We start from the raw sequence: 23730 nt of genomic DNA on the forward strand, positions 1-23730 counted from the left end.
AAGCACTAACTATGGTGCTAAAAAGAGGAATAACAACTGCTCATTCTAAGGTAACAAAATCACAACGATTCTTATTTTCAGGTGATTAAACACTAATGAAAACATACCTCTGAACATACCTCCACACACTGGACCTTTAATGTAATGGTACTATTACTCTAACACAGAAGAGCAGTATTGTGTGTTAATGTTATGTGATGTCATTATCAACAGAAAGTAAACTGGCTGTTCACAAACATTTCCAGACCGACTTATTTGCTTTTTCATCTCAAGGCTTCAGTCGTCCAACTGTTCCTTAGTGAAGCTCGCAGAGAAAAGACTTTACTTGAGCCTCTCCTCTCCCTCCTCTCCTTCTGTCATGTCTCACTTTCTCTCTCTCTCTCTCTCTCTCTCTCTCTCTCTCTCTCTCTCTCTCTCTCTCCCCCCGTTTCCAGGCCAGTCTTTTATTTTTTCTCCTCTCTGTTCTTCCAGGGTTGTGCTCAGTGGCCCAGTTCTGCCTAAGACGCCCCGGCACATCTCCTGTTTCTGTCTTCTCTCTTTTCCCTTTCAGGGTTCTCTCTCTTTCTCCACACTCTTCCTCCGTCTGTTTAACTTTAACTCTCTCTCTCTCTCTCTCTCTCTCTCCTCCCTCTCTCTCTTCCTCCATCCCACCCCCTACCAAGAGACAGAAAGGGAAGCCATCTTAAATCGAGCATGATACTTTTTGTTTCCTCTCTGCGGAAGCATCTCAATCTAAATCCATTTTTAAATTCCAGGAGGTGATTCACTTGAAAGATAAACTTATCATCTTGTGTTTGAGAACAGGGAAGTCTCCACAGATTGAGTTCTCTGGTCTCAATCATCAGTATATAAGGAAGTGGAAAAAGTAGAAAAAGTAAATGATAACTTTCCCTTGCTATTTTACAAAACTTTTGCAACCAGACCAAACTGTTTATTCAATTGTGACACACAAATTCATATCTTTAAAGGTGTTCAACAACATAAATTACAGGTATGCAACCTCCAGGTCATGTAAATACTATTATTACTAGTGATAAGTAGATTGTTGATTATAATGCATAAATGGTTATTCACAGGGAACATAAATACTAAAACATATAAGAGAGAAAGAGCTTTAAACTTTTTTAGATTTTGGTCTTTGTTCTACCTACGATGACCCATTAATAAAAAGAAACTGGCTACAATGCTTGGACCAATCCTATCGTTCAGCTTAATTAACTGGAAATCATCCCATCTTGGACAAACCAATAAATCATAATACTCATCTCCTTGATATCCAGTCAAACATTAAGTATACAGTCTCAAATAGTCACATTAATTCGCGTAAATAACTCTTCTTCAAATGTGGGCTTCTTAAAAATTACTGTGCACCTAAACCAATTTTTTTTTCAATCTAAATATTTAGAGAGTTATTTTATGCCCCATCATGCCAATCTTGGAGGAACATATTCAGCAAGATTTATACTTTCGTCAACTACACTTATGATGGTGCTGGAAAGCGAAACTGGTTATCAGTTGATGTCTAAGTGTAATCCAAAAGAGACGGAGACCTGTGACTGAGACCCTCACAATCTGGCTCCAGGCAAGATATTTTCGATGTTTCCCTGCAGTAAAAGAACCTTTAATGTCACGCAACAAAGGTTTCAGGTTTTTGTGTGAAGCCAAATCACGTTGTGTCACACATGAAACCTCTTAACTATAACTGTTTTTAAGTACAAACAAAGGAAGACAAACTTGTATTTAGGGGATTTGAGTTCCTATGAAGACTAATCTTAAAGAGAGAGGACGGACAATGAGTCTGTGTGAGTCTGTATGAGTGTATTTCTGCATAAGCGTGAGCATGTGTGTGTTTATTTGTGTGTTATTTAGTTAATTAATTTAAGGTCACCTTGCCATGCTGGTGTACCAACAGCTCGTCCAACACTCAGAGCCCGAAGGACAGAGCAACGGAAAGAAGACACACATACACACACACACACACACACACCAACATACACACATCTACTATTACAGTGTCATGTCTTCAGACTGTTGACCTAGAAGCTTTGAACTATTCATAGATCAAACTAAGAACAGGGCGACACTTGTTATTAAAAGTTTTAGGTTAATTTGATTTAACATTTTGAAGAAGAGATATAGGAATCCTCTGTTCTCGAGGTACAACATACGATGTACCAGTTCATGTACAACTTAGTCTGATCACATTAACAGCATTGTTTAAATGTAAGATCTGGCGAGAGTCTATCAATGTGGAGCTCTCCAAACCTGATAGCACGAGTTGTTTAAACCAGTGAGTTTCCAACCAGACTGATTTTTCATTTTTTATTGTGAAAAACTAGTTACTAGTTCTTCAGGTCTCTAAAAAGTATTCAAATCACAAACAATCCTGAAGGAAACATCACTATCAGGTCCTACTGCTAACAACTCAGTACTTAACAAATACCTATTTATCCATCTAGCAAACACAGAACATTGCATTATTTAAAAGTTGTGTTTCTGGCCACCGACAAATTTAAGTCCCGTCTTCACTCTCTTTTTTAAATAGTAAATGACACATTCATACACCAATGGCAGCAAGCTACCATGTCAGGCCTGACCATTGGGAGCAAGTTGGGGTCGATTGTATTGTCCAAGGACACTGGGATCAAACCACCAACCCTGTGATCAGCGTACAGCCTGCTCTACCACCTCTGCTGTTTGATGTTGGGCTGAAAACAGCTGCCTGCTGCGTCCTAAAATGATGCTGGTAAGAGCAATGACAGTGAACCAAAACTCTTAAGTTTCAGGCCATAAAACCAAAACAATCGGCTGAAACACTCCATAAAGCTCTGTAGATTTGAGGAGAACTGAGAGTTAGGTGATAACCAAGAAGAGTCTTAGGAAAATCGGAAGCAGTCCTAGTGAGAACTGATCTCTATAAACAGATATCTGCATATGAATGTGGAAGCTGTAAGAAAGATTTTGTTATCAGGAACGTTATGGTTTCTGGAGTTGTATTGACCAGTCGTGTTTGAGCGAGCTTTGGTTGCATGCAGGTAAACAGGCAGCGTGGAGAGCAAAAGACGCAGAATGCGATCTGAAAGGTAATAAGTATACTAGACAGATTGAGAGCAATCTCAGAATCCATTAGTTTCGTCTGTTTTTTGGGACTCAAGTTGCTAATCAGACTGTAAACAATGACTGGCACACAGAAGAGGAAGTCTTGGCCTGGATATCCGTTATCCATTATCTTGATTTCTGTTGGCTACAATGGAAGCCCCGAAACATTGGCTGTTGCCCCCAGAGGTTAAATCGTTGTCAGACAATTGCTGATGGGACGCAAGATTAGGTGATAACCGTTTATGGATCATTACCCTAACCTTAACCTGATCTTCCTTTAATCCAAATCTTATTCCTCAAACAAATGGGTAACGTGTGACTTTTGTCCCATATGTGGAGTTGTGAAGTGTCCAGGTTTCTTCTCCTACAACGTGATGAATACAAAGAGCACACGGAGTCCTGATTGCAAGAGAACGGTTCACCTTCACCTGAAAAACTCTCTCTGTACACACTGAGAGACCTGCTGCTATCTGGAACAACCTCTCTATCTTTCTGTCATCCCTCTCTCTCTTTTTCTCTCTCTCTCTCTCTCTTGCTCTGGCCGGGAGTCAATCTCTCTTTTTTACTGCCAGCTGATAGCTGTGCATGACTGTCTGGATCTCTATTCATGCGTTCACTCCATCTATCACCTGCTGCTGCCTCTGTCACCCCTCTATCGTCCCCTCCCTTCTTCTTCCTCTCCTCTCTGCCTCTTTCTAAATGAAAACAGATAATGTGCTGTGGCTTTTCATCTATGCATTGATATCTTTCAGCTTTCAGCTTATCCCCTTATCCTCAGGCAGGCAGGCAGGTCTACTTTTACAGTGATGGTCAAGGTCACTTCAACACTGACGCAAACTGTTTCTTGCAGGAATCGAACCTGTGACCTCTCAGTTACGACAAAGTCTCTCTCAAGATGAACTCTACCCACAAGTTTGCAGCGTTTCAAATGTTTTCTTTCCTCACTCTGCACCGCAGCCCCCATTTGCATAAACACCCTTTAGTAAGTTTTTATCCCTAAAGCTTTCCTTAACAGTCCATGGAAATTGCACAGTGAGCAGTTGCCATGGTAACCCGGGACTCAATTGCCCAAAATTACCATAAAACACTAATTAAAAAGCCCTGGCTAAGAGCACCATTTTGACAAGCTTTATGCAGCACTGCTGAACCAGTCCCTCAGGTGAGGAAAATGGACTGGCAATGGAAATCATTTCAACACCCCCTGTTTTATAATTTTGTCGACTGAATGTAAACTTCTGAATGTAGGTGTACAATGTGTGTGGTAAAATATATATACTTAGTCTAGTGTTCGTGAGTAGTTCTGACATGCCAGGTTTTGAACATTTTGTGTACCAGATGTACCAATGTATGTTAATTGGACTGATGGGATCGCTACGGTAACAGATCAGACTGATTTACACACGAAAACAAACAACATATTTCAGTAACATAATCACAAATGTATGTCCAGATGCAGGAACATCAGAGCTGAAATCCCCTGTTCTCCACAACCATTAATGGTCACATACCCGCAGTAACAAACAGTGATATTTCATTCATTATTCCTTTTCCTGTGAATCCGCTGCGAGAGGCTGTTAGTGGGGGAATAAAGACTTAAATGAAACACATAGAAGCCGTATTGCATCACTTGATGTGCTTCAAGTGCTTCAATAGCTGGGATTTGCTGATCCAAGGAGCAAATTGCTGCTTTCTCGAGCATTGATGGTAAATAGAACAACCAGGGGGGTGGGGTTGGTGTCCTGGTGGCTTTAAAGGGTTGATCAGGGGCTGATCACTGAACTGCAACATCCCCAATTCGAGTCCTTCTGGGACCTTTGTTGCATGTCATCTCTTCTCTATCCCCTAATTTCCTGTCATATACTATCATTGCAAAAATGCCTAAAAAAATACTTCTTAAAAGAAGAAAGAAAATAAGTAGGGTGTTCTCCGACGAAACAAAAAGCAAGCAAAGACCTGTCAAAATGCTGCGCCACATGCAATCGGTGTGTGTTGCTCTTTTTTACCCCAACTGTTTATCACACACTCTGGTGATAGACGCGTTTGATCTTTCTTTCTATTCCTTCTTTTAACAAAGTGAAAGGTTTCAAAAGATTTTTTCTAAAAAAAGTGTCCAGTTTCCAGAGACATGATACTAACCAGCTTGGCATGAACAATATAAACATGCAGTTTTTATCAGTGGTGCTGTAACAGCGAAGCATTAAAGCACTATGATCTAAATGATATGGGAAGACCTTTTGTAGTCACCTGATGCTGCTTCATTTATTGGCAATGGACACAAATCTGTCTGGGTGGAACCAAGCGGCAACTTCTGTGGCTGCAAATTAAATCAACATACAAGTAACAAAAACTGCAGTTCCTCGAACAGCCACTCGAGGCCGCCTCCAGAAGTGGATCAATCTCCATAAGTCCTTATATTAAAATGCCCAATTTAACAGCAGAAATAAACATGTTTAGAGTTTCTTCTTTCATCCTCTCTGTCATGACACCTTCTTGTTGCAACTTTCCAACAGCATAGATGCATTCATTTGATATTATGGTTGTGCAACTGTCAGAAGAACAGGCTGGCGCTGATTGAAGGAATTGATAAGCTCAGAGGCATACAATTCCCATGGATTGGACAATTCCCATTCCTATCAGTAACCAGGCTTTATTCAGCCCACCTCAGCTCCACAGGCTACATGTTTTTGCCCATTTTTCGATTAGCCTGGAGCCGAGTCAGGACTGCCAAGATGGCGACGACCAGAGCCGACCAGAGCCAACCTGAGCTTCCCAACAGCTCTGTGGGTGACGTCACGGAGACTACGCACATTTTTAATTACGCAGTCTACAGGGTCTATGTAAAAACAACCGATTCACCTGAAGGGTATCCACAGCTACACCACCTGTCTGATTCTGGTAAATGTTCAAAAGTGAGAGAGGACATCTTGTTGCTGATCATCCTCTCCACTGCAACCATCCGAATCATCTTTTCACCACCCAGTTATTGTCAGTACCTTGCAGACACACAGCGAATTGCCGAGCAGAGTAACCACAGACACCTTCCCTGTCTGGACAGAGAGAAACAGTCAGAGCGAGGAGGCAGCTCCGTGAGAACACACTGGTGTGAAGCCCACTAGTCACGACACAAAAGGCGCTCTGGAAAATGTTTTTAACACGATGCCATTGCCACGGCGACGTGGGCATCACAAGGCAAATTCAGGCCAGTCAGTCAAAGGGTGAGGCACTTCACACCCACATACCTGGGCACCGTCGAACCTCACCATCACGATTCACAGCGCTTTAAAAAGGAACACACATCATGCATTGTCCTTGCAGAAGACTATTTCATGCTTAAGCTAATGAGGAATCAACTGTGACTTTTTTTTTTCTTACTGCAGGAACATTTAAGTTTAACTCTGAATCTTCACACTTATGTTGAAATATACGTCATTCCCACAAGTTCACTGTGGGACTGCACACAGTCTGTACTTGCAATTTGTCACTCCCCCACCCCCTCCCCTACCTCGCTCTGAGTCTGTCTTCCTCTCTTTAATGTTAAACTTCCTTTCTTAAAATTTGATGTGGCTCAGACTTCTACACCAACTTACCTAACAGGAGATTTATAATGTGCCAATCAGGGGTTACGTATCTGTATAATTTTAATCTTTTAAAAAAAGTTTGTTTCTTTTGTTGTTAGGATATAAGCAGGATGAGGTTGTGTTCAGCTAGATAAAACGCTAAAATGAATTAATGATAAAATGATTGTAAAATTCTGTCTCGTAGTATTACAAAACCTCCTGTGTAGTATTTTGGCATCTGATAAGCATTCAAACACAACAACTATCACTCTCACTGGACTTCCTGGTCTCACTGACACCTGAAGAAATAAGCCGACACCAATGCAGGACCCTTTCATATGGATTTAACACAGATGTATTTGGTCTTATCACTTGCTAATTAGGTCTAAATATAATTATTTTTGTATTTATCCAATGTACATGTAAGAATTTTACATGAACATAACAGCTTTCAGCCTTCTTCCTCTCGTTCATCACATGGTTTAATTTAAACATTGAAGTTGGTGGTTATTTTTGTTGTTACTGTTGTTTTAAATTCGGTCTCATTGACTCATATATTGACTATCGCAACCTTCTGCTGTAACTTTAAGATGCTAGAAAACATTAAAACTACCAGCTGTACAACAATTGTTCTACAGCAACTTAACTGACATTGTTACAGCCACCATTTTGTCAGATCGCTCGTTCACTGCTCCCTACAATGGATGCTCAATAGTGGGCAGTGAATGGAGATTTATGACTCTTACTCATCATCGTAATTTTGCATCGTCAGTGACAGTAAATGTAGTGCGCTAGAGAAACACAGCCCAAGCAAATATTGACAGGTTATCTACTCTCCAATGCCCTTATTAGGACATTACCAGTTGTATTTTTTCGTAGTGTTTTTTTATTATAGCGGTGATTTCTGATTTAGTACAATTTAGTTTTCCTGTGATCAGTTTACTGGTAACCAAGACGTGTTAAATACTGTTGGGCTAACTGTTACTGTTACTAAAAAAAACCCAAATAAATAAATCAATTAGCAGCTATTTTAAATCAATTAATATTTTTTAAAGCATAACAAGCCAAGCATATCCTGGTACCAGCTTATCAGATGCGGTGACTTGCTGCTTTTCTTATCATATATGACAGTGAATGAAGTATCTTTTCCATTTTTGGACTCTTGGTTGAACAAAAACAAGAGATTTGAAGACGTCACTTTGGGCTTCGGTGAACAATTAGTTGAAAAATAAATCAGCAGGTATTATAAAAACACCATGAACTCTACCAAGCACCCATGGGTACAAAACCACCCAACAGTAATGACAAAATAACACAAACGTTCTTTATATTCTACTTAAAATTTTAAACACATAGATTTTTAGTCTGAATTATTGATTTTGACTATCTTGAACCTTTATTGGAAGTGAGCTTTGTTTACTGCCAAAAGAGTCATGGTGTTCATATTATAGGCTTATTAAAGATCAGAAACACGTATCATGATCCTTACAATCTGCACTCAAGCAATGATTATGGTTTGGTGGGAAAACGCTTTTCATATAAAAGCTCCGAATCCACTATGAAACTATTCAAGATAATATGTTTCCTCATATGTCTGTCCATCCATCCATAATCTTTTCTGTCATGCTCTATCCTGTTAGTGTCACTGTATGGATAAAAACAAAGTATATCTCAGCTTACAACAGCAAAAAAACAACAGAAAATCCAATTAAAATGTGCATGCCTCTGCTAATATCAAACTATTCTACACCCATGGTTCCCAACCTGAGGTATGGGACCCCTCAAATGGGACACAATTTCAAAATCAAAGAAGTTTAGAGGGGAAAATCACAAGTAGTCACTGTTTCATTTGAACCAAAAAGGTTGGTAACCACTATCTATAATAAGATTGATTCCTAAAATCAAGACAAAACACAGAAGGTTTAAGTGAAAATCAACATTAACTGTACGCTGGGTGAACATGTCAACAGGCATATTTGAATTGCAAATAAACCCTAGAGAATGCATGTTTAAGGCAGCACAACAGGCTGCCATGCTACAGCTGCTATACAAGCAGTCAAATGGACACCTATAGATCCCATAAGACCTGTGGGAGCTGGCCTACATATACTGATATACGGCACGCTACACAGAGAGAGACTGAGACAGTCGACAAGAAGAGGCAAGAAAGAGTGGAGAGAAAGGGGAAGTCAATGATGTGTTAAGCACCCAAGCTTTAGACACACACACACACACACACACACACACACACACACACACACACACACACACACACACACACACACACACACACACAGTGATCGAAGGAAAAGATTTTCAGGGATGGAAACGACAGCGCTGTGACTGGAAAATTCATAGTCAGCAATCCTCTCTCTCTCCATCACACTCTCTCTCTCTCTCTCTCTCTCTCTCTCTCACACACACACACACACACACACACACTATTCATACAGTCACATGCAGCTCCACACACTCTCCACTCACACTCAGTACACTAAGACACACGCATGGATGGACCTTTACACTCTACAGTGACACAGTATGCTGCACCCACACAAACACACACACACTGGTCTGAGGTTTCCCCTCAGTCACGTGTAGCCGAGTGGTCTATTAACGTTCTCCACACATCAGTGCCTACAGTGAGCCTGGGGACTTTGCTCAAATGTAAAGAAAAAACACTGTCAAACAAAATTACCGAATCTCATCCCGGCGATGAAATCATGAATGGACGGAAATCGTTCAATGGCTCATCACTCAAGTACTGTTTGCTGGGAGAAAATAATGTCTCAAAGCACTTATACACAGTATACTTTCTGTAATATTGTTGTAATAATGAATGTTTGACAGGTTTGCATTGTTGTACGATGCTCTGTGGGGCCTTTCCTAATGCTCTACGCAACACAAAGCCAAAAGTGCAGCGAGTAGTGCCAAAAATATAATTTAAAATGTCATGTATCATCATCATAAAACATTATCTCATTTTCTCTAATATAGACACATTAACCCTTCTGACATAAAAACACAAAAATAATACATTTTATTGTCATTGCAAGAAAAGCACAGGTGAGACTAATAACTTTAATGACGGCTCTGTTCCATTTTGGTGAAAAGCAGCCATTATTATTGTCATTAGTCACACCTGAGTGCTTCCTGTTATGACATGTCAGAATGCATGCTGTGAAAAAAGGTCTATTACTAGTGTTTGCTTTTGGGCGAGACATTTCCTCTTCTTTTTTTTTTGGTTTTTATATGACAAAAAGGATGACGACAGAATGCAGTTGTACCATCTTTTTGACATAAGTCAAAGCATACATTACTGACTGCTAACCTCTGACCATAAAAGGAAGTGGCATCATGCCAAGTCTCCTTTTCCTCTCCTGATGCTGGTGGGAGCAGCCCAGGTCTGGTAAAGCAGATGACCTCACTGCTGCTTCTACAGTAGTCAAATACTGAAACTATCACTGCCAGCTAAACAAAATCTGACATGACTGCAATTGGAGACATTTTTTTAATGATTCACAATGAAATCATAATTTATAGCCACATAAATCCAATTTTACTATGTATTCAGAGGAGTTTCATAGAGAGCAATGTTCTCTTTATCAGGAACACCCTGAACACATTTGCACAGCTATACATTCACACCTGGAAGCTTCCCAATACAACCACAGTTTGCTCTGCTGGAGCTCCACTGGAGCAGTTGGGGTTAGGGGTCTTGCTCAGTGGCACCTCAGTGGTGGTGATAAGGGAGGGGCAAATACTACCTCTACTTTAAGAGTATTGAACCAATGTACTTCCAGTCACAAGATTGCTTCTCTAACCTTTCGGCCACAAGTTTGTCAAATCTTATGCATTAAGGAAAGTGGGATTCGTATCATCAACAAATCCAGAAAACATTAATTAATCATTCCTACTAGTATTATCTGTTTAGCCAAAGTTTGATTTATCGTATTCCTCTGTGCCATAGAGCTCCATTAATGGACACAAATACATTTTTAATTTTTTAGAGACCGTCAAAGGTGGTTTTGTCATGGGATTTGCTGACAATAACAAAAATACAGAAAGATGCAAAAGCTCCTTTAAAGTCCAGTGTGTAGGATTTAGTGGCATCTAGTGGTGAAGTCGCAGTTTGCAACTGTTTCACCCTACCCGTCTGCGCGCAAATGAGAAATTACGCTGTCCACGATGCACAAATAACGTGAACGGCCCTATAGAGACAATGTTTGGGTTGTCTGTTCTGGGCTGTTGTAGAAGCATGGCGCTTCAGCATGTCGGCCTCTGTGGATATAAATGGCTTATTGTAAGGTAACAAAAACATAACAATTCTTATTTTCAGGTGATTACACACTGATGAAAACATAGTTATGCATATTATATTCAATTTCTTCCAATAGATCCTCATAAATGTTACACACCTTTAAGGTAGAACCTAACCCATATAAACACGGACAGATGATGGAAAAAAACAGCTGTCTTATTGAGATGATAAAGTACAGAGGAATACAGCGAACCCCAGCATTCACTGAGACAGGTCGTCTCTCAGTCTCTTCCTGTCTGATAGCCAATGACAGCTGAGTTGTGGCAGACAGAGCAGGACAGGAGACAGATGCTGTCGATTTAGAGATTATTCTCTTGCTCTCAACTTCACACCCATTCTTCTTCTCTGCCTTTTTAGTCTCTCTGTTCTCTGCTTTCTAAAAGTTTCTCTGAGAATGCAACTAATTCTAATAACATGTTAATTTCAGTCACGTTTCTGCTTTTATTCCATCTCATCTGCGCTCTTTCATTAAAGGAAGCTGTGGTTATTTTTACAACAATGAAATAGCCATTATTATTAGACTCAATAGGTTCAAATTACCCCCACATTAAATGCTATGAGCCTGAAACGGATGAGAGGGTCTTAAAGACTCTAACAGAGGCCTTAGGGTCGTTCTCTGTCTCCCTCTCTCTCACATTCAAACATCCTGACGTACTCGGAGTCGTGTAATGAAGAGCTCAGACCAGAGGCTGCCCGGGCTTTCGTCTCATTAAGAGGAGACTGGGTCGCCCACGGCAACACGTGGACCAACCAGCACAGGATGCAGACTGACCCGCCTCCTCCTCCTGTCTCCTGGGAGACTGTCACACATCCCCTTTCCAGGAATTACTGGATCAGTTTGGACTTGGCACATGTTTTGGGACAGCCAATGTTTTTATACTTAATCAGAAATTGGATTGTTTTTTTTGTTTTTTTTACATCATTTAAAGCATCTGTAGAGGGCATCCAGATGTGAAGATGTTTTTCCATGGACAATTGTGTTCTAGTTTTTTACTTTAACTTCTTCAATAGAGCAAATAAAAGCCTTCCAGCTGCTTTTTCACACTTCTTACTTCAAAGACTAAACACAAAAAAATTTATTTATCTTTCTTTCCTCCAGAAAAGTTCTCAAACTCTCCAACAAATTAAATCTGAATGTAGACATCTGTATTCTACAAGGGACTGACTTTTCAAGCATACGGTCAGTCAGCTATTTGTCTGCAGTATAAAACACACGACTGCAACAAAAAGAGCCTGATTTTATTTTTTTTCTCTGTGTAAAAGAGTTTAAGAAAGGGAAAGGGATTACTCTCTTTGTTAGAAATGCTGCCTTTCAGCTCATTTTTGAGCTAGCTTTGAAACGAGTTATTTTAGTGATTTAATTTAACATCTATTGTGCTGAAAGACAGGGAGCTCGTGGTTTTCATGATAAGAGAGTAACGCTGGTAATGTATGACTAAAAAGGAGACAGTACTTATTTCCCAGAAAGCAGACACAGACAACTTCAGACTCGCTTTAAATGTTCTGCAAATCCATGTGCAACACATTCCCTGTTCAGGAGACTTATATAAGACACAGAGATGTTCAAAATGATCGTGTTGTGCTGTCTTTGACTCCCTCTCACAATACACTGTAAACATCAAATGGAGAGTCGTTCAAGAAATGTTTGTGAGAAAGTGAAACAAATATGTAAGCAGATACACTGAAACATTGACCTATGTTTTATATACTGTAAAAATGTTCTCTAAAGAGTGCATTTACTTAATAAATAATCATTTATACACTCTATTTGGTGCTCCACCCATATCAGCATACAGTATACTGACAATCGACTTAGATTCACAATGGCGACTCGGCATCTCCAACTGTTGGGGAAATTTTCAGGGAATTAAAAATGGCTTCATGGGTCAAAAGAGAAGCTCTGTCCTTGGTCAGTTCCCCGCCAGATTGAAACTGAGCAAGCAGGAAACAGGGAGGCAACATGGAGGGGGGGAAAAATGCACACACATTCAAACACACACAAACTTAGCAGATTCAGCAGAAACACTGGGTCACACCGTGTGACACATTGGACAAGTGTGAAAGACTCACACACACACTGAGTCTCCTGTACGGTGTGAAATACCTTGCTACAGTCCTGCCAGGTTGTTTAACAACTGCATGGTTACCTATGGTTTTTGCCAAACTGTTACTTGCCCATTATCAACATACAAGCATATACTGCCGCTATATTATGTGCATCCCAGCAGCAGCTCCTTTTATTTTCTATGTGAATCAGCAGTGAGGCACAAACGTGGCCTTGCTGCCCCACCACTGTCCTATTTTACAGTATAACCCCCTGAGAAGCTGCATTATCTCAGAATGCACTCCCAACTTGGAACACTGCTACAATATCCTGGTTTGACTTCCTCCTTGTCTGTGACAGGTCATCTTCTTTGGTATTCTTGTAGCTGTCACAAAGGATCAGCAGAGACTTTTTGTTGAGACAGAGAAATACCAGGGGCTCTGTGACCTGTCCCGTCACTGTATCACAAAAAAAGATGCCTGGTGAGCCACAGCTGTGGACACCGGATCTTCAAGTGCAGCCTGAGGAATTACATGACACTGCTAGAACGAGCATTTTGCACTTTTGGGTATAATTTTGCTCTACCACTCAAAACCATGGAAGTATGTAATAATAATAACAATAGGAGATTGTCTCTGGCTTAAAAGACTCTCTCCTGTACAAAGCTGCAGAAATAACATATCTGGTTGGTTTTTCTTCTGGTTAAAATTAGTTCATTCTTAGGTTAGGTATGATGCAAGAGGAATGAATTAATTCATATGCAATGCAAACAGTTTGGATACATCATATAAGAAAGAGGGCTGCAACTAATGATTATTTTCATTATTGCTGTTTTATTAATTAATGACCATCTTCCAAGAGCCCAGGGTTACATCTTAAAATGTTTTGTTTTGTCTCACAAAAAAAACTAAACTTTTAAAAAAAAAGTAGGGCTGCAACAATTATTTTCATTATTGAATCAATAACCACTTCCTTGATTAATTAATTAATCAATCATTTGGTCTCTAAAGAGTCAGAAAATGACCATCACGATTTTCCAGAGACAAAGGTGACAAAGAGGTTTTGTTTTTATCGACCAACAGTCCAAAGCCCAAAGATATTCAATTTACATAGCACCATAAATCACCTAAACTATCAAAATATCTGCCGATTAATTTCCTTATGATTGACTGTTAATTGACTTTTTTTTGGCACTAATGAGAGAAGTAATTCTATACTTTATTTCCTACTTACTTATGTTCAGTTTTAGTCAAATCTCTAACGTCACCCATTAGTTTGTGTGCCTGGACAAGCTGTTCTTTTCCTACAAAAGCACACAAGTGAGAAATATGACAGCAAAATCTGACTAATTTCACTTAAAGGAATACATGATATATTACTGAATGACCCTCCAAAGCAAAAATGGCTCTTAGTCCTGGATGAAGTTAGATATTTCACTCTTATAGATTCAGTTCCCTGTTAGACGCTACAGGAAGAGGATCCAGAATCTCTTATGCGAGCCAAAGAATTATGTCACCCCGGAGAGAACAATGTGCATGATGTAACCATGGCAACATTGTCACTGAGATTGGAGAGGGGACAGAACGGATGCTCCCATATGAATCTGCACTCACAGTGAGGGAAAAATAAATAAAAAAAATTGCATTAAACCAGTTAAATGAACAAAGCGAATGAGATAAATTTATCCTCTGAGAGACCAGTTTGGAACAGTTTCATGTAGCCTGTGTGAACCTACAGTACAGTACGTGCCGTGACGAAGAGGATAATGTTTCTGTCTGTTCCTCCTCCCTCCTCTTCTCTCCTCTCTGCTTCTCTAAAATCCTGCAACGGTTTTCCCTTACATGGATTTGGTGGTTTTAAGAAAATGCTGCAAAATTGTATGACATTATAAAAATGTGCGGTTTCTGATTAAACACAGACACTGCTTCGAGTCATACTCCATCCAAACTCTGACAGAAATTCACTGCCTGTGGAAGGTGGCAGGAAAATGCTTGCAGCTTTGGTCAGCTTGATCAAGTTACAAAGGATTTATGTCTGCTCAAAAAACAGTAGAAGCCTCTCAAAAAACTACTCAGGTACTGCAACTGTTTTCATTATGGATTAATTGGCCCATTACTTTCTTCATTACTCAATTTAATGTTTGGTCTAAAAAAAGACAGGAAAACATGAAAAATATTTAATTTGCCCGGGTAGATGCATTCAAATATCTTGTTAGTCTGATCACCAAGCTAAAACCCACATATATTCACATCATGATGATGAAAAAAGCAGAAAATGTTTATGTTGGAAAAGCTGGAACAACATATTATTTTTTATTTTTGCTCAAGAAAATACTTAAATGATGGATTCATTTTCTGTATTATTCAGCTAATTGTTACAGCTCTATCCTGCAGCATATGCTTCTCCACTGTCCATCCATAAACTCAGTATGAGCCAAACAGTCAACAGTTTGAGCAAAAAACACTGTTTTCTTTATAAAGTCGCCAAATAAAAATTCTGTTAATTCAACTAGACTCTTCATCGCCTCCTTGAGCGCCATCAGTGTCATCATCAACAACCAACAACACCAATATATCACATCTACGTTTCATATCATCCACGATAATATCACAATTCATCTTCATAATCATAACACACACACACACACACACACTGCAGATGTACTGGTATCTATGCCCCCCTTCCCTCACTGGGTCTCTTTCCCTTAGCCCATCACCATGACGATGGGAGCCGGTTCCATGGATACAGTCACTAAGCAACCAGCAGCATCAGCATCAGCAGCAGCAGCAGCAGCAGCAGCAGCAGCAGCAGGCACAGCAGTGTCCTGTCAGAGCTATACTAGTGGAGCAGCAGAGAGAGTCTGAGCCAACCTTCGTCCTCTAGTTGCATGCAAGTTTGCTCCTTGAAGAGGGAATATTAATGCATTTATCGTGTCTCAGATCTGAAGCCTCTTACATTACACTCAACACTTGAGGTGCTCACTTTAATTTAGACTGACATAAAAGGGCTTACACTAGTGAGTACCTCTAGAGTTAGACTAGAAGGGTTAGAGCATGTGGCAAAAATGGAAAACAGATGATGACAGACTGGTTAAAGGCTGGTGCGTAAAGGAAAATCAAGATTATTACTACTTTCACAAACATTACCATTTCAAAAATGAACACTTTTTTATCGCTCTGTGTGCCTTTTTATCTCTCATAAAAGGACGAATCCAACAAATGAAATCCTAAAATCTAACAATTATTTTCATTATCTATTAATCTGTCCAACGGGACATCTTCAAAATCACTTGATTTGTCCAACCAACAGTCCAAAAGCCGAAGATATTCAGTTCCACAAGATGGCAAAAAACACAATATCCTCACATTTGAAAAGCTGGAAGTGGAGACAATGGCAATTGTGCTTAGAAAATCATCAGTTTATTGATGGTCAAAATGGTTTTCTTGTCTATTGGACGGATCAATGAATGGACAAACCTAACTGCTACTAACTGCTGGCAGAATAACTTCCACAAATACCTGGACACTGCTGGGCAGGGGTGAGAGAGGTAAATACCCCTTACTTCAGTAAAATTAGTAACACCTAGTAGTAGTAATAGTTGTAATGGTGTACTCCCAAGTCCTGTAATCAAACTCTGAAGTATTACCAGCAAAATTTACTTAAATTGTGCTATGTATGCAGGATTTTTATCACTGATGCATTAATGTGCAAGCAGCATTTTTGTTGTTGGATTGAGGTGGAGCTGATTTTAACAACTTTTTTAAAGTGTTGAGCTGTTTAATCTGCAAAAAGTCTGTCAGAAACTGAGTCCTAAAAACTTAATTTTGCAGTGCAGAAACTGGAATATTTCAGCTAACTCTGGCAGATTTTTTTCCTCTTTTCATCCAAAAATAAAACTTTAAGGACTCAATCAGACTAAAATGAGTTAATATTTTATAACCACTGATGTCAGATAAATGTAGTTGGGTAAAACGTAGAATATGTTTCTCTAAAATGAAGTGGAGTAGAAGTGTAATGTAGCATAAAATCGAACCACTTAAAGTACCTAAATACAGTACTGAAGTACAATACACTACATTGCCACTGGAACACAGAGTCCCCAAAAAGTAACTAGCGAGACAGCGAACAGCAGGACGAGGGTGTGCATTGTAAGTACAAAGACAGACGCAGCGCTGCATACATCCTGGAATGGAGAGTGTTTAGCCCTGAGAATATACATGTAGTATAGAATATACATGTGGTATATTCTGTATATACACAGACTGGGTAGCCCGGGCTGAGCTCCATGGTGTCAAAGAAAGAGACCAATACTGAAAACACACATAGGCCTGTTCACAAAATGATACAAAATAAGGCTATTAGCAGTGACCGCAAAGCCCTGCTGAAAAGAAAATGTATTAATAGAACCCATCTGAGAGGCAACACAGACAGAGAAGCTTTGAAATATGTTGCATTGAAGACTGTAATTAAATATTCCCTTTGATTAGACGAAGCCCTCTTTGCATGTTGCTTTAGTGCTCACTGGCTGCAAGTCAGAAAGACATACAGTATGTGTGCCGTTCAGTGATAAGACTGGACAAAAAGAATTACAGCACATAACTGCAAAAATTATGATCCAGACTATAAAACTGTTTAACCTTGTGCAGGTGTATAACAGCAGCAATAAACCATTTAGCCGGATGGTTAACAAGCCTTTGTCATTACAAGCGTGACTGATACAGCTAAATAATGGGCAAGATAGGCTAATAAGCTACAATACCTCAGGCTGCTGGATTTAACAGGTGTGTGTCTATGTGTGTGTGTGTGTGTGTGTGTGTGTGTGTGTGTGTGTGATAATGTCTTACATGAAAGCACGAAGCTATCATGGCAGAGCGACTGGGGGCTACATGTCAAGACAGGAGGGTATATGACACTGCATCATATATCATCCTCTCTCTCTCTCTCTCTCTCTCTCTCTCTCTCTCTCTCACACACACACACACACACACACACACACACACACACACACACCCTCTCTCTCCCTCTCTTCCTGCAGTCATGGCTGTTTCATTAGCTCATCACAGAGCTTGAAAGGCCCGTGGATGAGAGTCTGTGAAAGGATGAAGGGATCATTTTGATAGATATAGAAGTGAGTGGGGGGGGGTCTTGTGGCTCAGCAGCACTACTGATGCAAATATGATATAAAGGCATTAGATGTGTCGCATGACACCAGCCTAATTAAAAATGTATGGTCATGACAGTACATGGGAAGATCATGTATTAACCTTAGAATAAAATGCACAAGCATCTGATGCATGACAGCAAATCCATGGAACATTTTTGATATAAAAATGGCATTTTGTGCAATAAGGTGACAATGAAACCCACAGAGCGTTCGCTGTATCAGTCTGAATGAGATTATTCATTAAGGGAATGCCCATCATTAACACACTGAATGACAAATACTGCAGCAGGTATGTGTCAGTCCGTGCAGCCTTACGTTGTAAAGTAGAGTAGTTATCCATCTGTCAGGCTGGTGGCGGATCCGGTTTAAAGAAGAAGAAAAAAAAGGAAAAAGAAATCACTCTGGTGGCCCCTGTGGACACCGCAGCACCGGATAGGATCAGTCTACCGGGACGAACCGAGCCGGTGTGAAACCAGGACAGGTACCCGCGCTACCAGCCGCATCTTTAGTAACCCCGGGGCCAGAAAACGGAGGAGATGAGCGCATCAACCCGGGTAGTGAGACTCATTTCAGGACCATTCGGTTTAAATCCAAGTCGGTTTTACACCACACACGCACACACACATACACACACACACACACACACACACACACACACACACATACAGACATACACACACACGCACGTTTTCAGTCAGATCTCCTCGGTAGGTTTTCTGTACAAGATGCCCAGCTCCGCCTCCATGTATGGGGGAAAAAAAAAAAAAAAAAAAAAAAAAGCCAAGATGCGGGCACACTGGGATGGAGAAAGGTCAGCGTGCGGTTCTGAAAGTCACACCGAAGGAACGGATCCGTGCCCTTCCTCTTCTTCTTCTTCCTCTTCTCCGTAACTGTAAACCCCGCTGCAGGGAAAACACATTCAGCAGGAGCGTCTCCTCCCATCTATCCCCCGTAGAGAGAGAGAGAGAGGAGAGAGAGAGGGAGGGAGAGGGAGGGAGAGATGGATGAAGATGGAACGAGGACGCCAGAGTAGGTGCGTCTGCGCGTGCGCATGGAGGTGTGTTGTAAACCCAGTTGTGCACGGATGTGTGTGTGTGTGTGTGTGTGTGTGTGTGTGTGTGTGTGTGTGTGAGAGAGAGAGAGAAAGAATGAAAGTGGTCTTTTTTATCTCATCGTGTCACCACAGACACACACACACACACACACACACACACACGGTGACTGTTGCCATGCTGCCTCTTTCTTTTCCTGTGAGAAAAAATGTTTCTTCTGTGGACAAAAATAACCCGATGTTGCAAGAACATGATTTAAATGAAGGGTGTTGGATGTTTTATTACACTGTTTTGTTGTTGTGAATATATACATACATACAGCATATGGCTGCAACTAACATTATTTTCATAGTCGATTAATTGGCTGATTGTTTTATCGATTAATGTTTTGGTCTGTTTAAAACCTGCAAGAATCCCCAAAAATCTTTAATTTACTATAATATGAAGACAAGGAACCAAAGCACATATTCACATTTAAGAAGCTTTAACAAAATAATGTATTTTGAATGTATTTTAAAAAATTGCTTAAACTTTTAATCAATTAATTGATCAACACAAAAATGATCAACTCTACCTATATTATAAAACCAATGCAAATATTCATGTCATTCCATATTGGCCAACATCCTGTTAAAGAGGTTTTGAGTTTATTACATTAAAATCAAACAAAAGAAAAACACAAACTGAATAACATAAAACAAATGCACCGTTAAATACGGTAAATGGACTGCACTTAGATACTGCTTTTCTTCCTTAACGGACAAAGCACTTTACAATTAGCCTGTCATTCACCCATTCACACACCAATGACGACGGAGTTGCCATGCAAAGCGCTAGCCTGTCCATCAGGAGCAACTGAGGATTCAGTGTTTTGTCCAAGAACTCTTGGACAACCCGCTGTATGGACAGCAGTTCGGTATTGCAAAGTTGGGGGACTTACAAGATGGTCAAAATCAAAGCTGAGATATCCTGACTTACAGTCACTTCTATATGAGTCCATCACCAAAAATAGATCCCGTGTGTATGTATCAGACTGGGCACATAAAGCCCGTCATTCAAGATAATTAAACCTAAATTTAATGTATATAATGCCATACTGCCAATGCACACGTCCAACTCTGCAACCATACAAACGTCTTTAGTTGTCCAATGATGTGATCGCTCACATAAGATTGTGCCATTCACCCCTTGTGGCGTGAACAACCATTCTCTCATCATGGTTCTCAAGGTGCATGTCCACACAATCACACACTTTCCACACTTTCCATTCATCGTGTATGTGAGCACCCGCGCAATGCATTCTGGTAGCACTTTGAGAGACGGGGCATCACGTTGGATGCTTCTCATTTAAAATGAAATCAGGGGCGTCTGGCACAGCGAATCGCCGCCTCTAGATACTCAAACAGTTGTTGATCTAAAATGAAGACATATTCAGTGATTGCATGGCATATTTTTCACTTCAGATGTTTTCAGAAATGTATTTTGGTGAACTATTTTCATATTGTGAGAGACAGTTTCCTAACAAGCTGCCAGGTTAGTCCATTTTGAAATCCCTGAGCAGCAAGCGCTTGTCCAATCAGGTGCAGCCAGAAGTGTTTGCATGGTCATAGGAGGGTGAAGCCTTTTGTGACTAAAGCGTCCCGTGCTGGGAAGCGTCATGGCTCTCCACATCGTAACTGCCCCAGTGGACAAGTAACATCCGACTTAATAAAACCGCTCCAGAGCCACAGAAGTCATGACAAAGCTGTCTGCAGAACAAATAGTTCTCATAATAATAAATAAAGTAATCATGTGTAAAATCTGTGGAGAGCCCCCTTTAGTGTGCCAACCCATTACAACCTTCAGGTCTTCCAGTCTAACCAGCAACAGCAGCTGTAACATGTTTTGTGTGTTTGCGAGTCAGTTTGCATAAACATCACCAACATCATCATCACATGTCCCCACTGCCAAAGACTCAAAGTATTTGGCCTTATGCCCGGAAAAATGTGTCCCTCCTCCTCTTGACCAACACTTTAGTTTCCAAAATTAAATCTGAATCTGGAAGGTAACGGTGCCATCTATCAAAAATAACGATCACTGTGTCATTCAAGCTTTAGCTTGCTGGCTCATTATTTAAATTCACAGGACTACTGCTGATAATGCTGACTGACTCACAACTTCTACATTTACTTTTCTCATATTTACACCAAATGATTGAACCCCTCTGCAGGAAATTGTGGTGGACATTATAGATGTTAAGTGAACAGTCGTACCCATAGCTCAAATCTCAAAGCACGGCAAATGTCTGCTCACATTCAGTAGCCTACTGAGTGGGCTTCTGTTTTGCAGCTGCTTGAGCCCAATCAGCCGCCTTTAAGATAAGTTTGTAAAGCAATACAGTGCCTTGCAAAAGTATTCCCCCCCCTTGGCTTTTTACCTATTTTGTTACATTACAGCCTTTAGTTCAATGTTCTTTTAATCTGAATTTTATGTGATGGATCAGAACACAATATTCTAAGTTGGTGAAGTGAAATGAGAAAAATATATACATAAAACTATTTTTTAGAAATAGAAAACTGAAAATTGGCATGTGCATATGTATTCACCCCCTTTGTTATGAAGCCCATAAAAAGCTCTGGTGCAACCAATTACCTTCAGAAGTCACATGATTAGTGAAATGATTTCCACCTGTGTGCAATCTAAGTGTCACATGATCTGTCAGTACATATACACACCTTTTTTGAAAGGCCCCAGAGGCTGCAACACCTAAGCAAGAGGCACCACTAACCAAACACTGCCATCAAGACCAAGGAACTCTCCAAACAAGTAAGGGACAATGTTGTTGAGAAGTACAAGTCAGGGTTAGGTTATAAAAAAATATCCAAATATTTGATGATCCCCAGGAGCACCATCAAATCGATCATAACCAAATGGAAAGAAGATGGCACAACAGCAAACCTGCGAAGAGACTGCCGCCCACCAAAACTCACGGACCGGGCAAGGAGGGCATTAATCAGAGAGGCAGCACAGAGACCTAAGGTAACTCTGGAGGAGCTGCAGAGTTCAACAGCAGAGACTGGAGTATCTGTACATAGAACGACAATAAGCCATACGCTCCATAGAGTTGGGCTTTATGGCAGAGTGGCCAGAAGAAAGCCATTACTTTCAGCAAAAAACTAAATGGCACGTTTTGAGTTTGCGAAAAGGCATGTGGGAAACTCCCAAAATGTATGGGGGAAGGTGCTCTGGTCTGATGAGACTAAAATTGAACTTTCCGGCCATCAAAGAAAACGCTATGTCTGGCGTAAACCCAACACATCACATCACCCAAAGAACACCATCCCCACAGTGAAACCTGGTGGTAGCAGCATCATGCTATTGGGATGTTTTTCAGCAGCCGGGACTGGGAAACTGTCAATACAGGGATATTCTTGAGCAAAACCTGTACCACTCTGTGCGTGATTTGAGGCTAGGATGGAGGTTCACCTTCCAGCAGGACAATGACCCCCAAACACACTGCTAAAGCAACACTTGAGTGGTTTAAGGGGAAACATGTAAATGTGTTGGAATGGCCTAGTCAAAGCCCAGACCTCAATCCAATAGAAAATCTGTGGTCAGACTTAAATATTGCTGTTCACAAGCACAAACCATCCAACTTGAAGGAGCTGGAGCAGTTTTGCAAGGAGGAATGGGCAAAAATCCCAGTGGTAAGATGTGGCAAGCTCATAGAGACTTATCCAAAGCGACTGTGATTGCCACAAAAGGTGGCTCTACAAAGTATTGACTTTAGGGGGGTGAATAGTTATGCACATTGACTTTTTCTGTTAATTTGTCCTATTTGTTGTTTGCTTCACAATAAAAAAAAAAAAAAATTCAAAGTTGTGGGCATGTTCTGTAAATTAAATGATGCAAATCCTCAAACAATCCATGTTGTGAGGCAACACAACACGAAAAATGCCAAGGAGGGTGAATACTTTTGCAAGTCACTGTACATCCACTTAACAGATGTTAATCTACAATGTGCAATGCTTTCACGCTAGTTTGACTAGAACTTTTTATCTCCTCAATTTAGACGTTTGATCTGATGTGTAATTTGTTGCTGGGACTGTTTCCTGTTAGATACACATTTTAGATTTCCAAATAATGAAACAAAATATTTTACATTACTTGCTTTTTACAACCAGTTAAGGAAAGATAGTGGTTATAAACAACTGCTAGGGTATATTAGGGTTAGCCAACTAAAAACTTACAGTTAGGGAAAGATTGTGGTTAATAAAGAGGCAAACAAACTATTTTATCTGACAGCCAAATAAAATAAATCTTGAAGATTTTGAACTGCATTTCACAAAAATAATGCCAAAGTACTAAACATTATGCAAATAACATTTGAATACATGAGTAAATAACGTCAGTACTCTGATATTTCAAGGTAAGATTAACTCACTAAGCAGTTCCAGATACAACACAACAGGTAAGAAAATACACATTAAATAAACAATTGAACTGAAAAAAAC

General features: G+C 40.2%; 1 protein-coding gene across 11 annotated transcripts in view; it reads right to left on the reverse strand.

Moving 5' to 3' along the window:
• The window catches only part of lrrc7 (leucine rich repeat containing 7), a 119728-nt gene that overhangs the window by 52295 nt on the left and 43703 nt on the right, over positions 1–23730 (reverse strand). For 3 of the 11 annotated variants that reach the window (XM_051377134.1, XM_051377132.1, XM_051377136.1), the window contains exon 1: positions 18501–19175. The exons of 1 other annotated variant lie outside the window; for it this stretch is intronic. In XM_051377134.1, coding sequence (XP_051233094.1) covers positions 18501–18525 — 25 coding nt within the window. In that variant the 5' untranslated portion in view covers positions 18526–19175. Of the gene's footprint in view, positions 1–18500; positions 19176–23730 lie in introns of those variants that run through there. 7 more of the 11 variants (XM_051377133.1, XM_051377137.1, XM_051377131.1 and 4 more) reach the window with 3 other exon arrangements.

The sequence above is a fragment of the Dicentrarchus labrax genome, unplaced genomic scaffold, assembly GCF_905237075.1.
Source record: "Dicentrarchus labrax unplaced genomic scaffold, dlabrax2021, whole genome shotgun sequence".
In the NCBI taxonomy this organism is placed as follows: Eukaryota; Metazoa; Chordata; class Actinopteri; family Moronidae; genus Dicentrarchus; species Dicentrarchus labrax.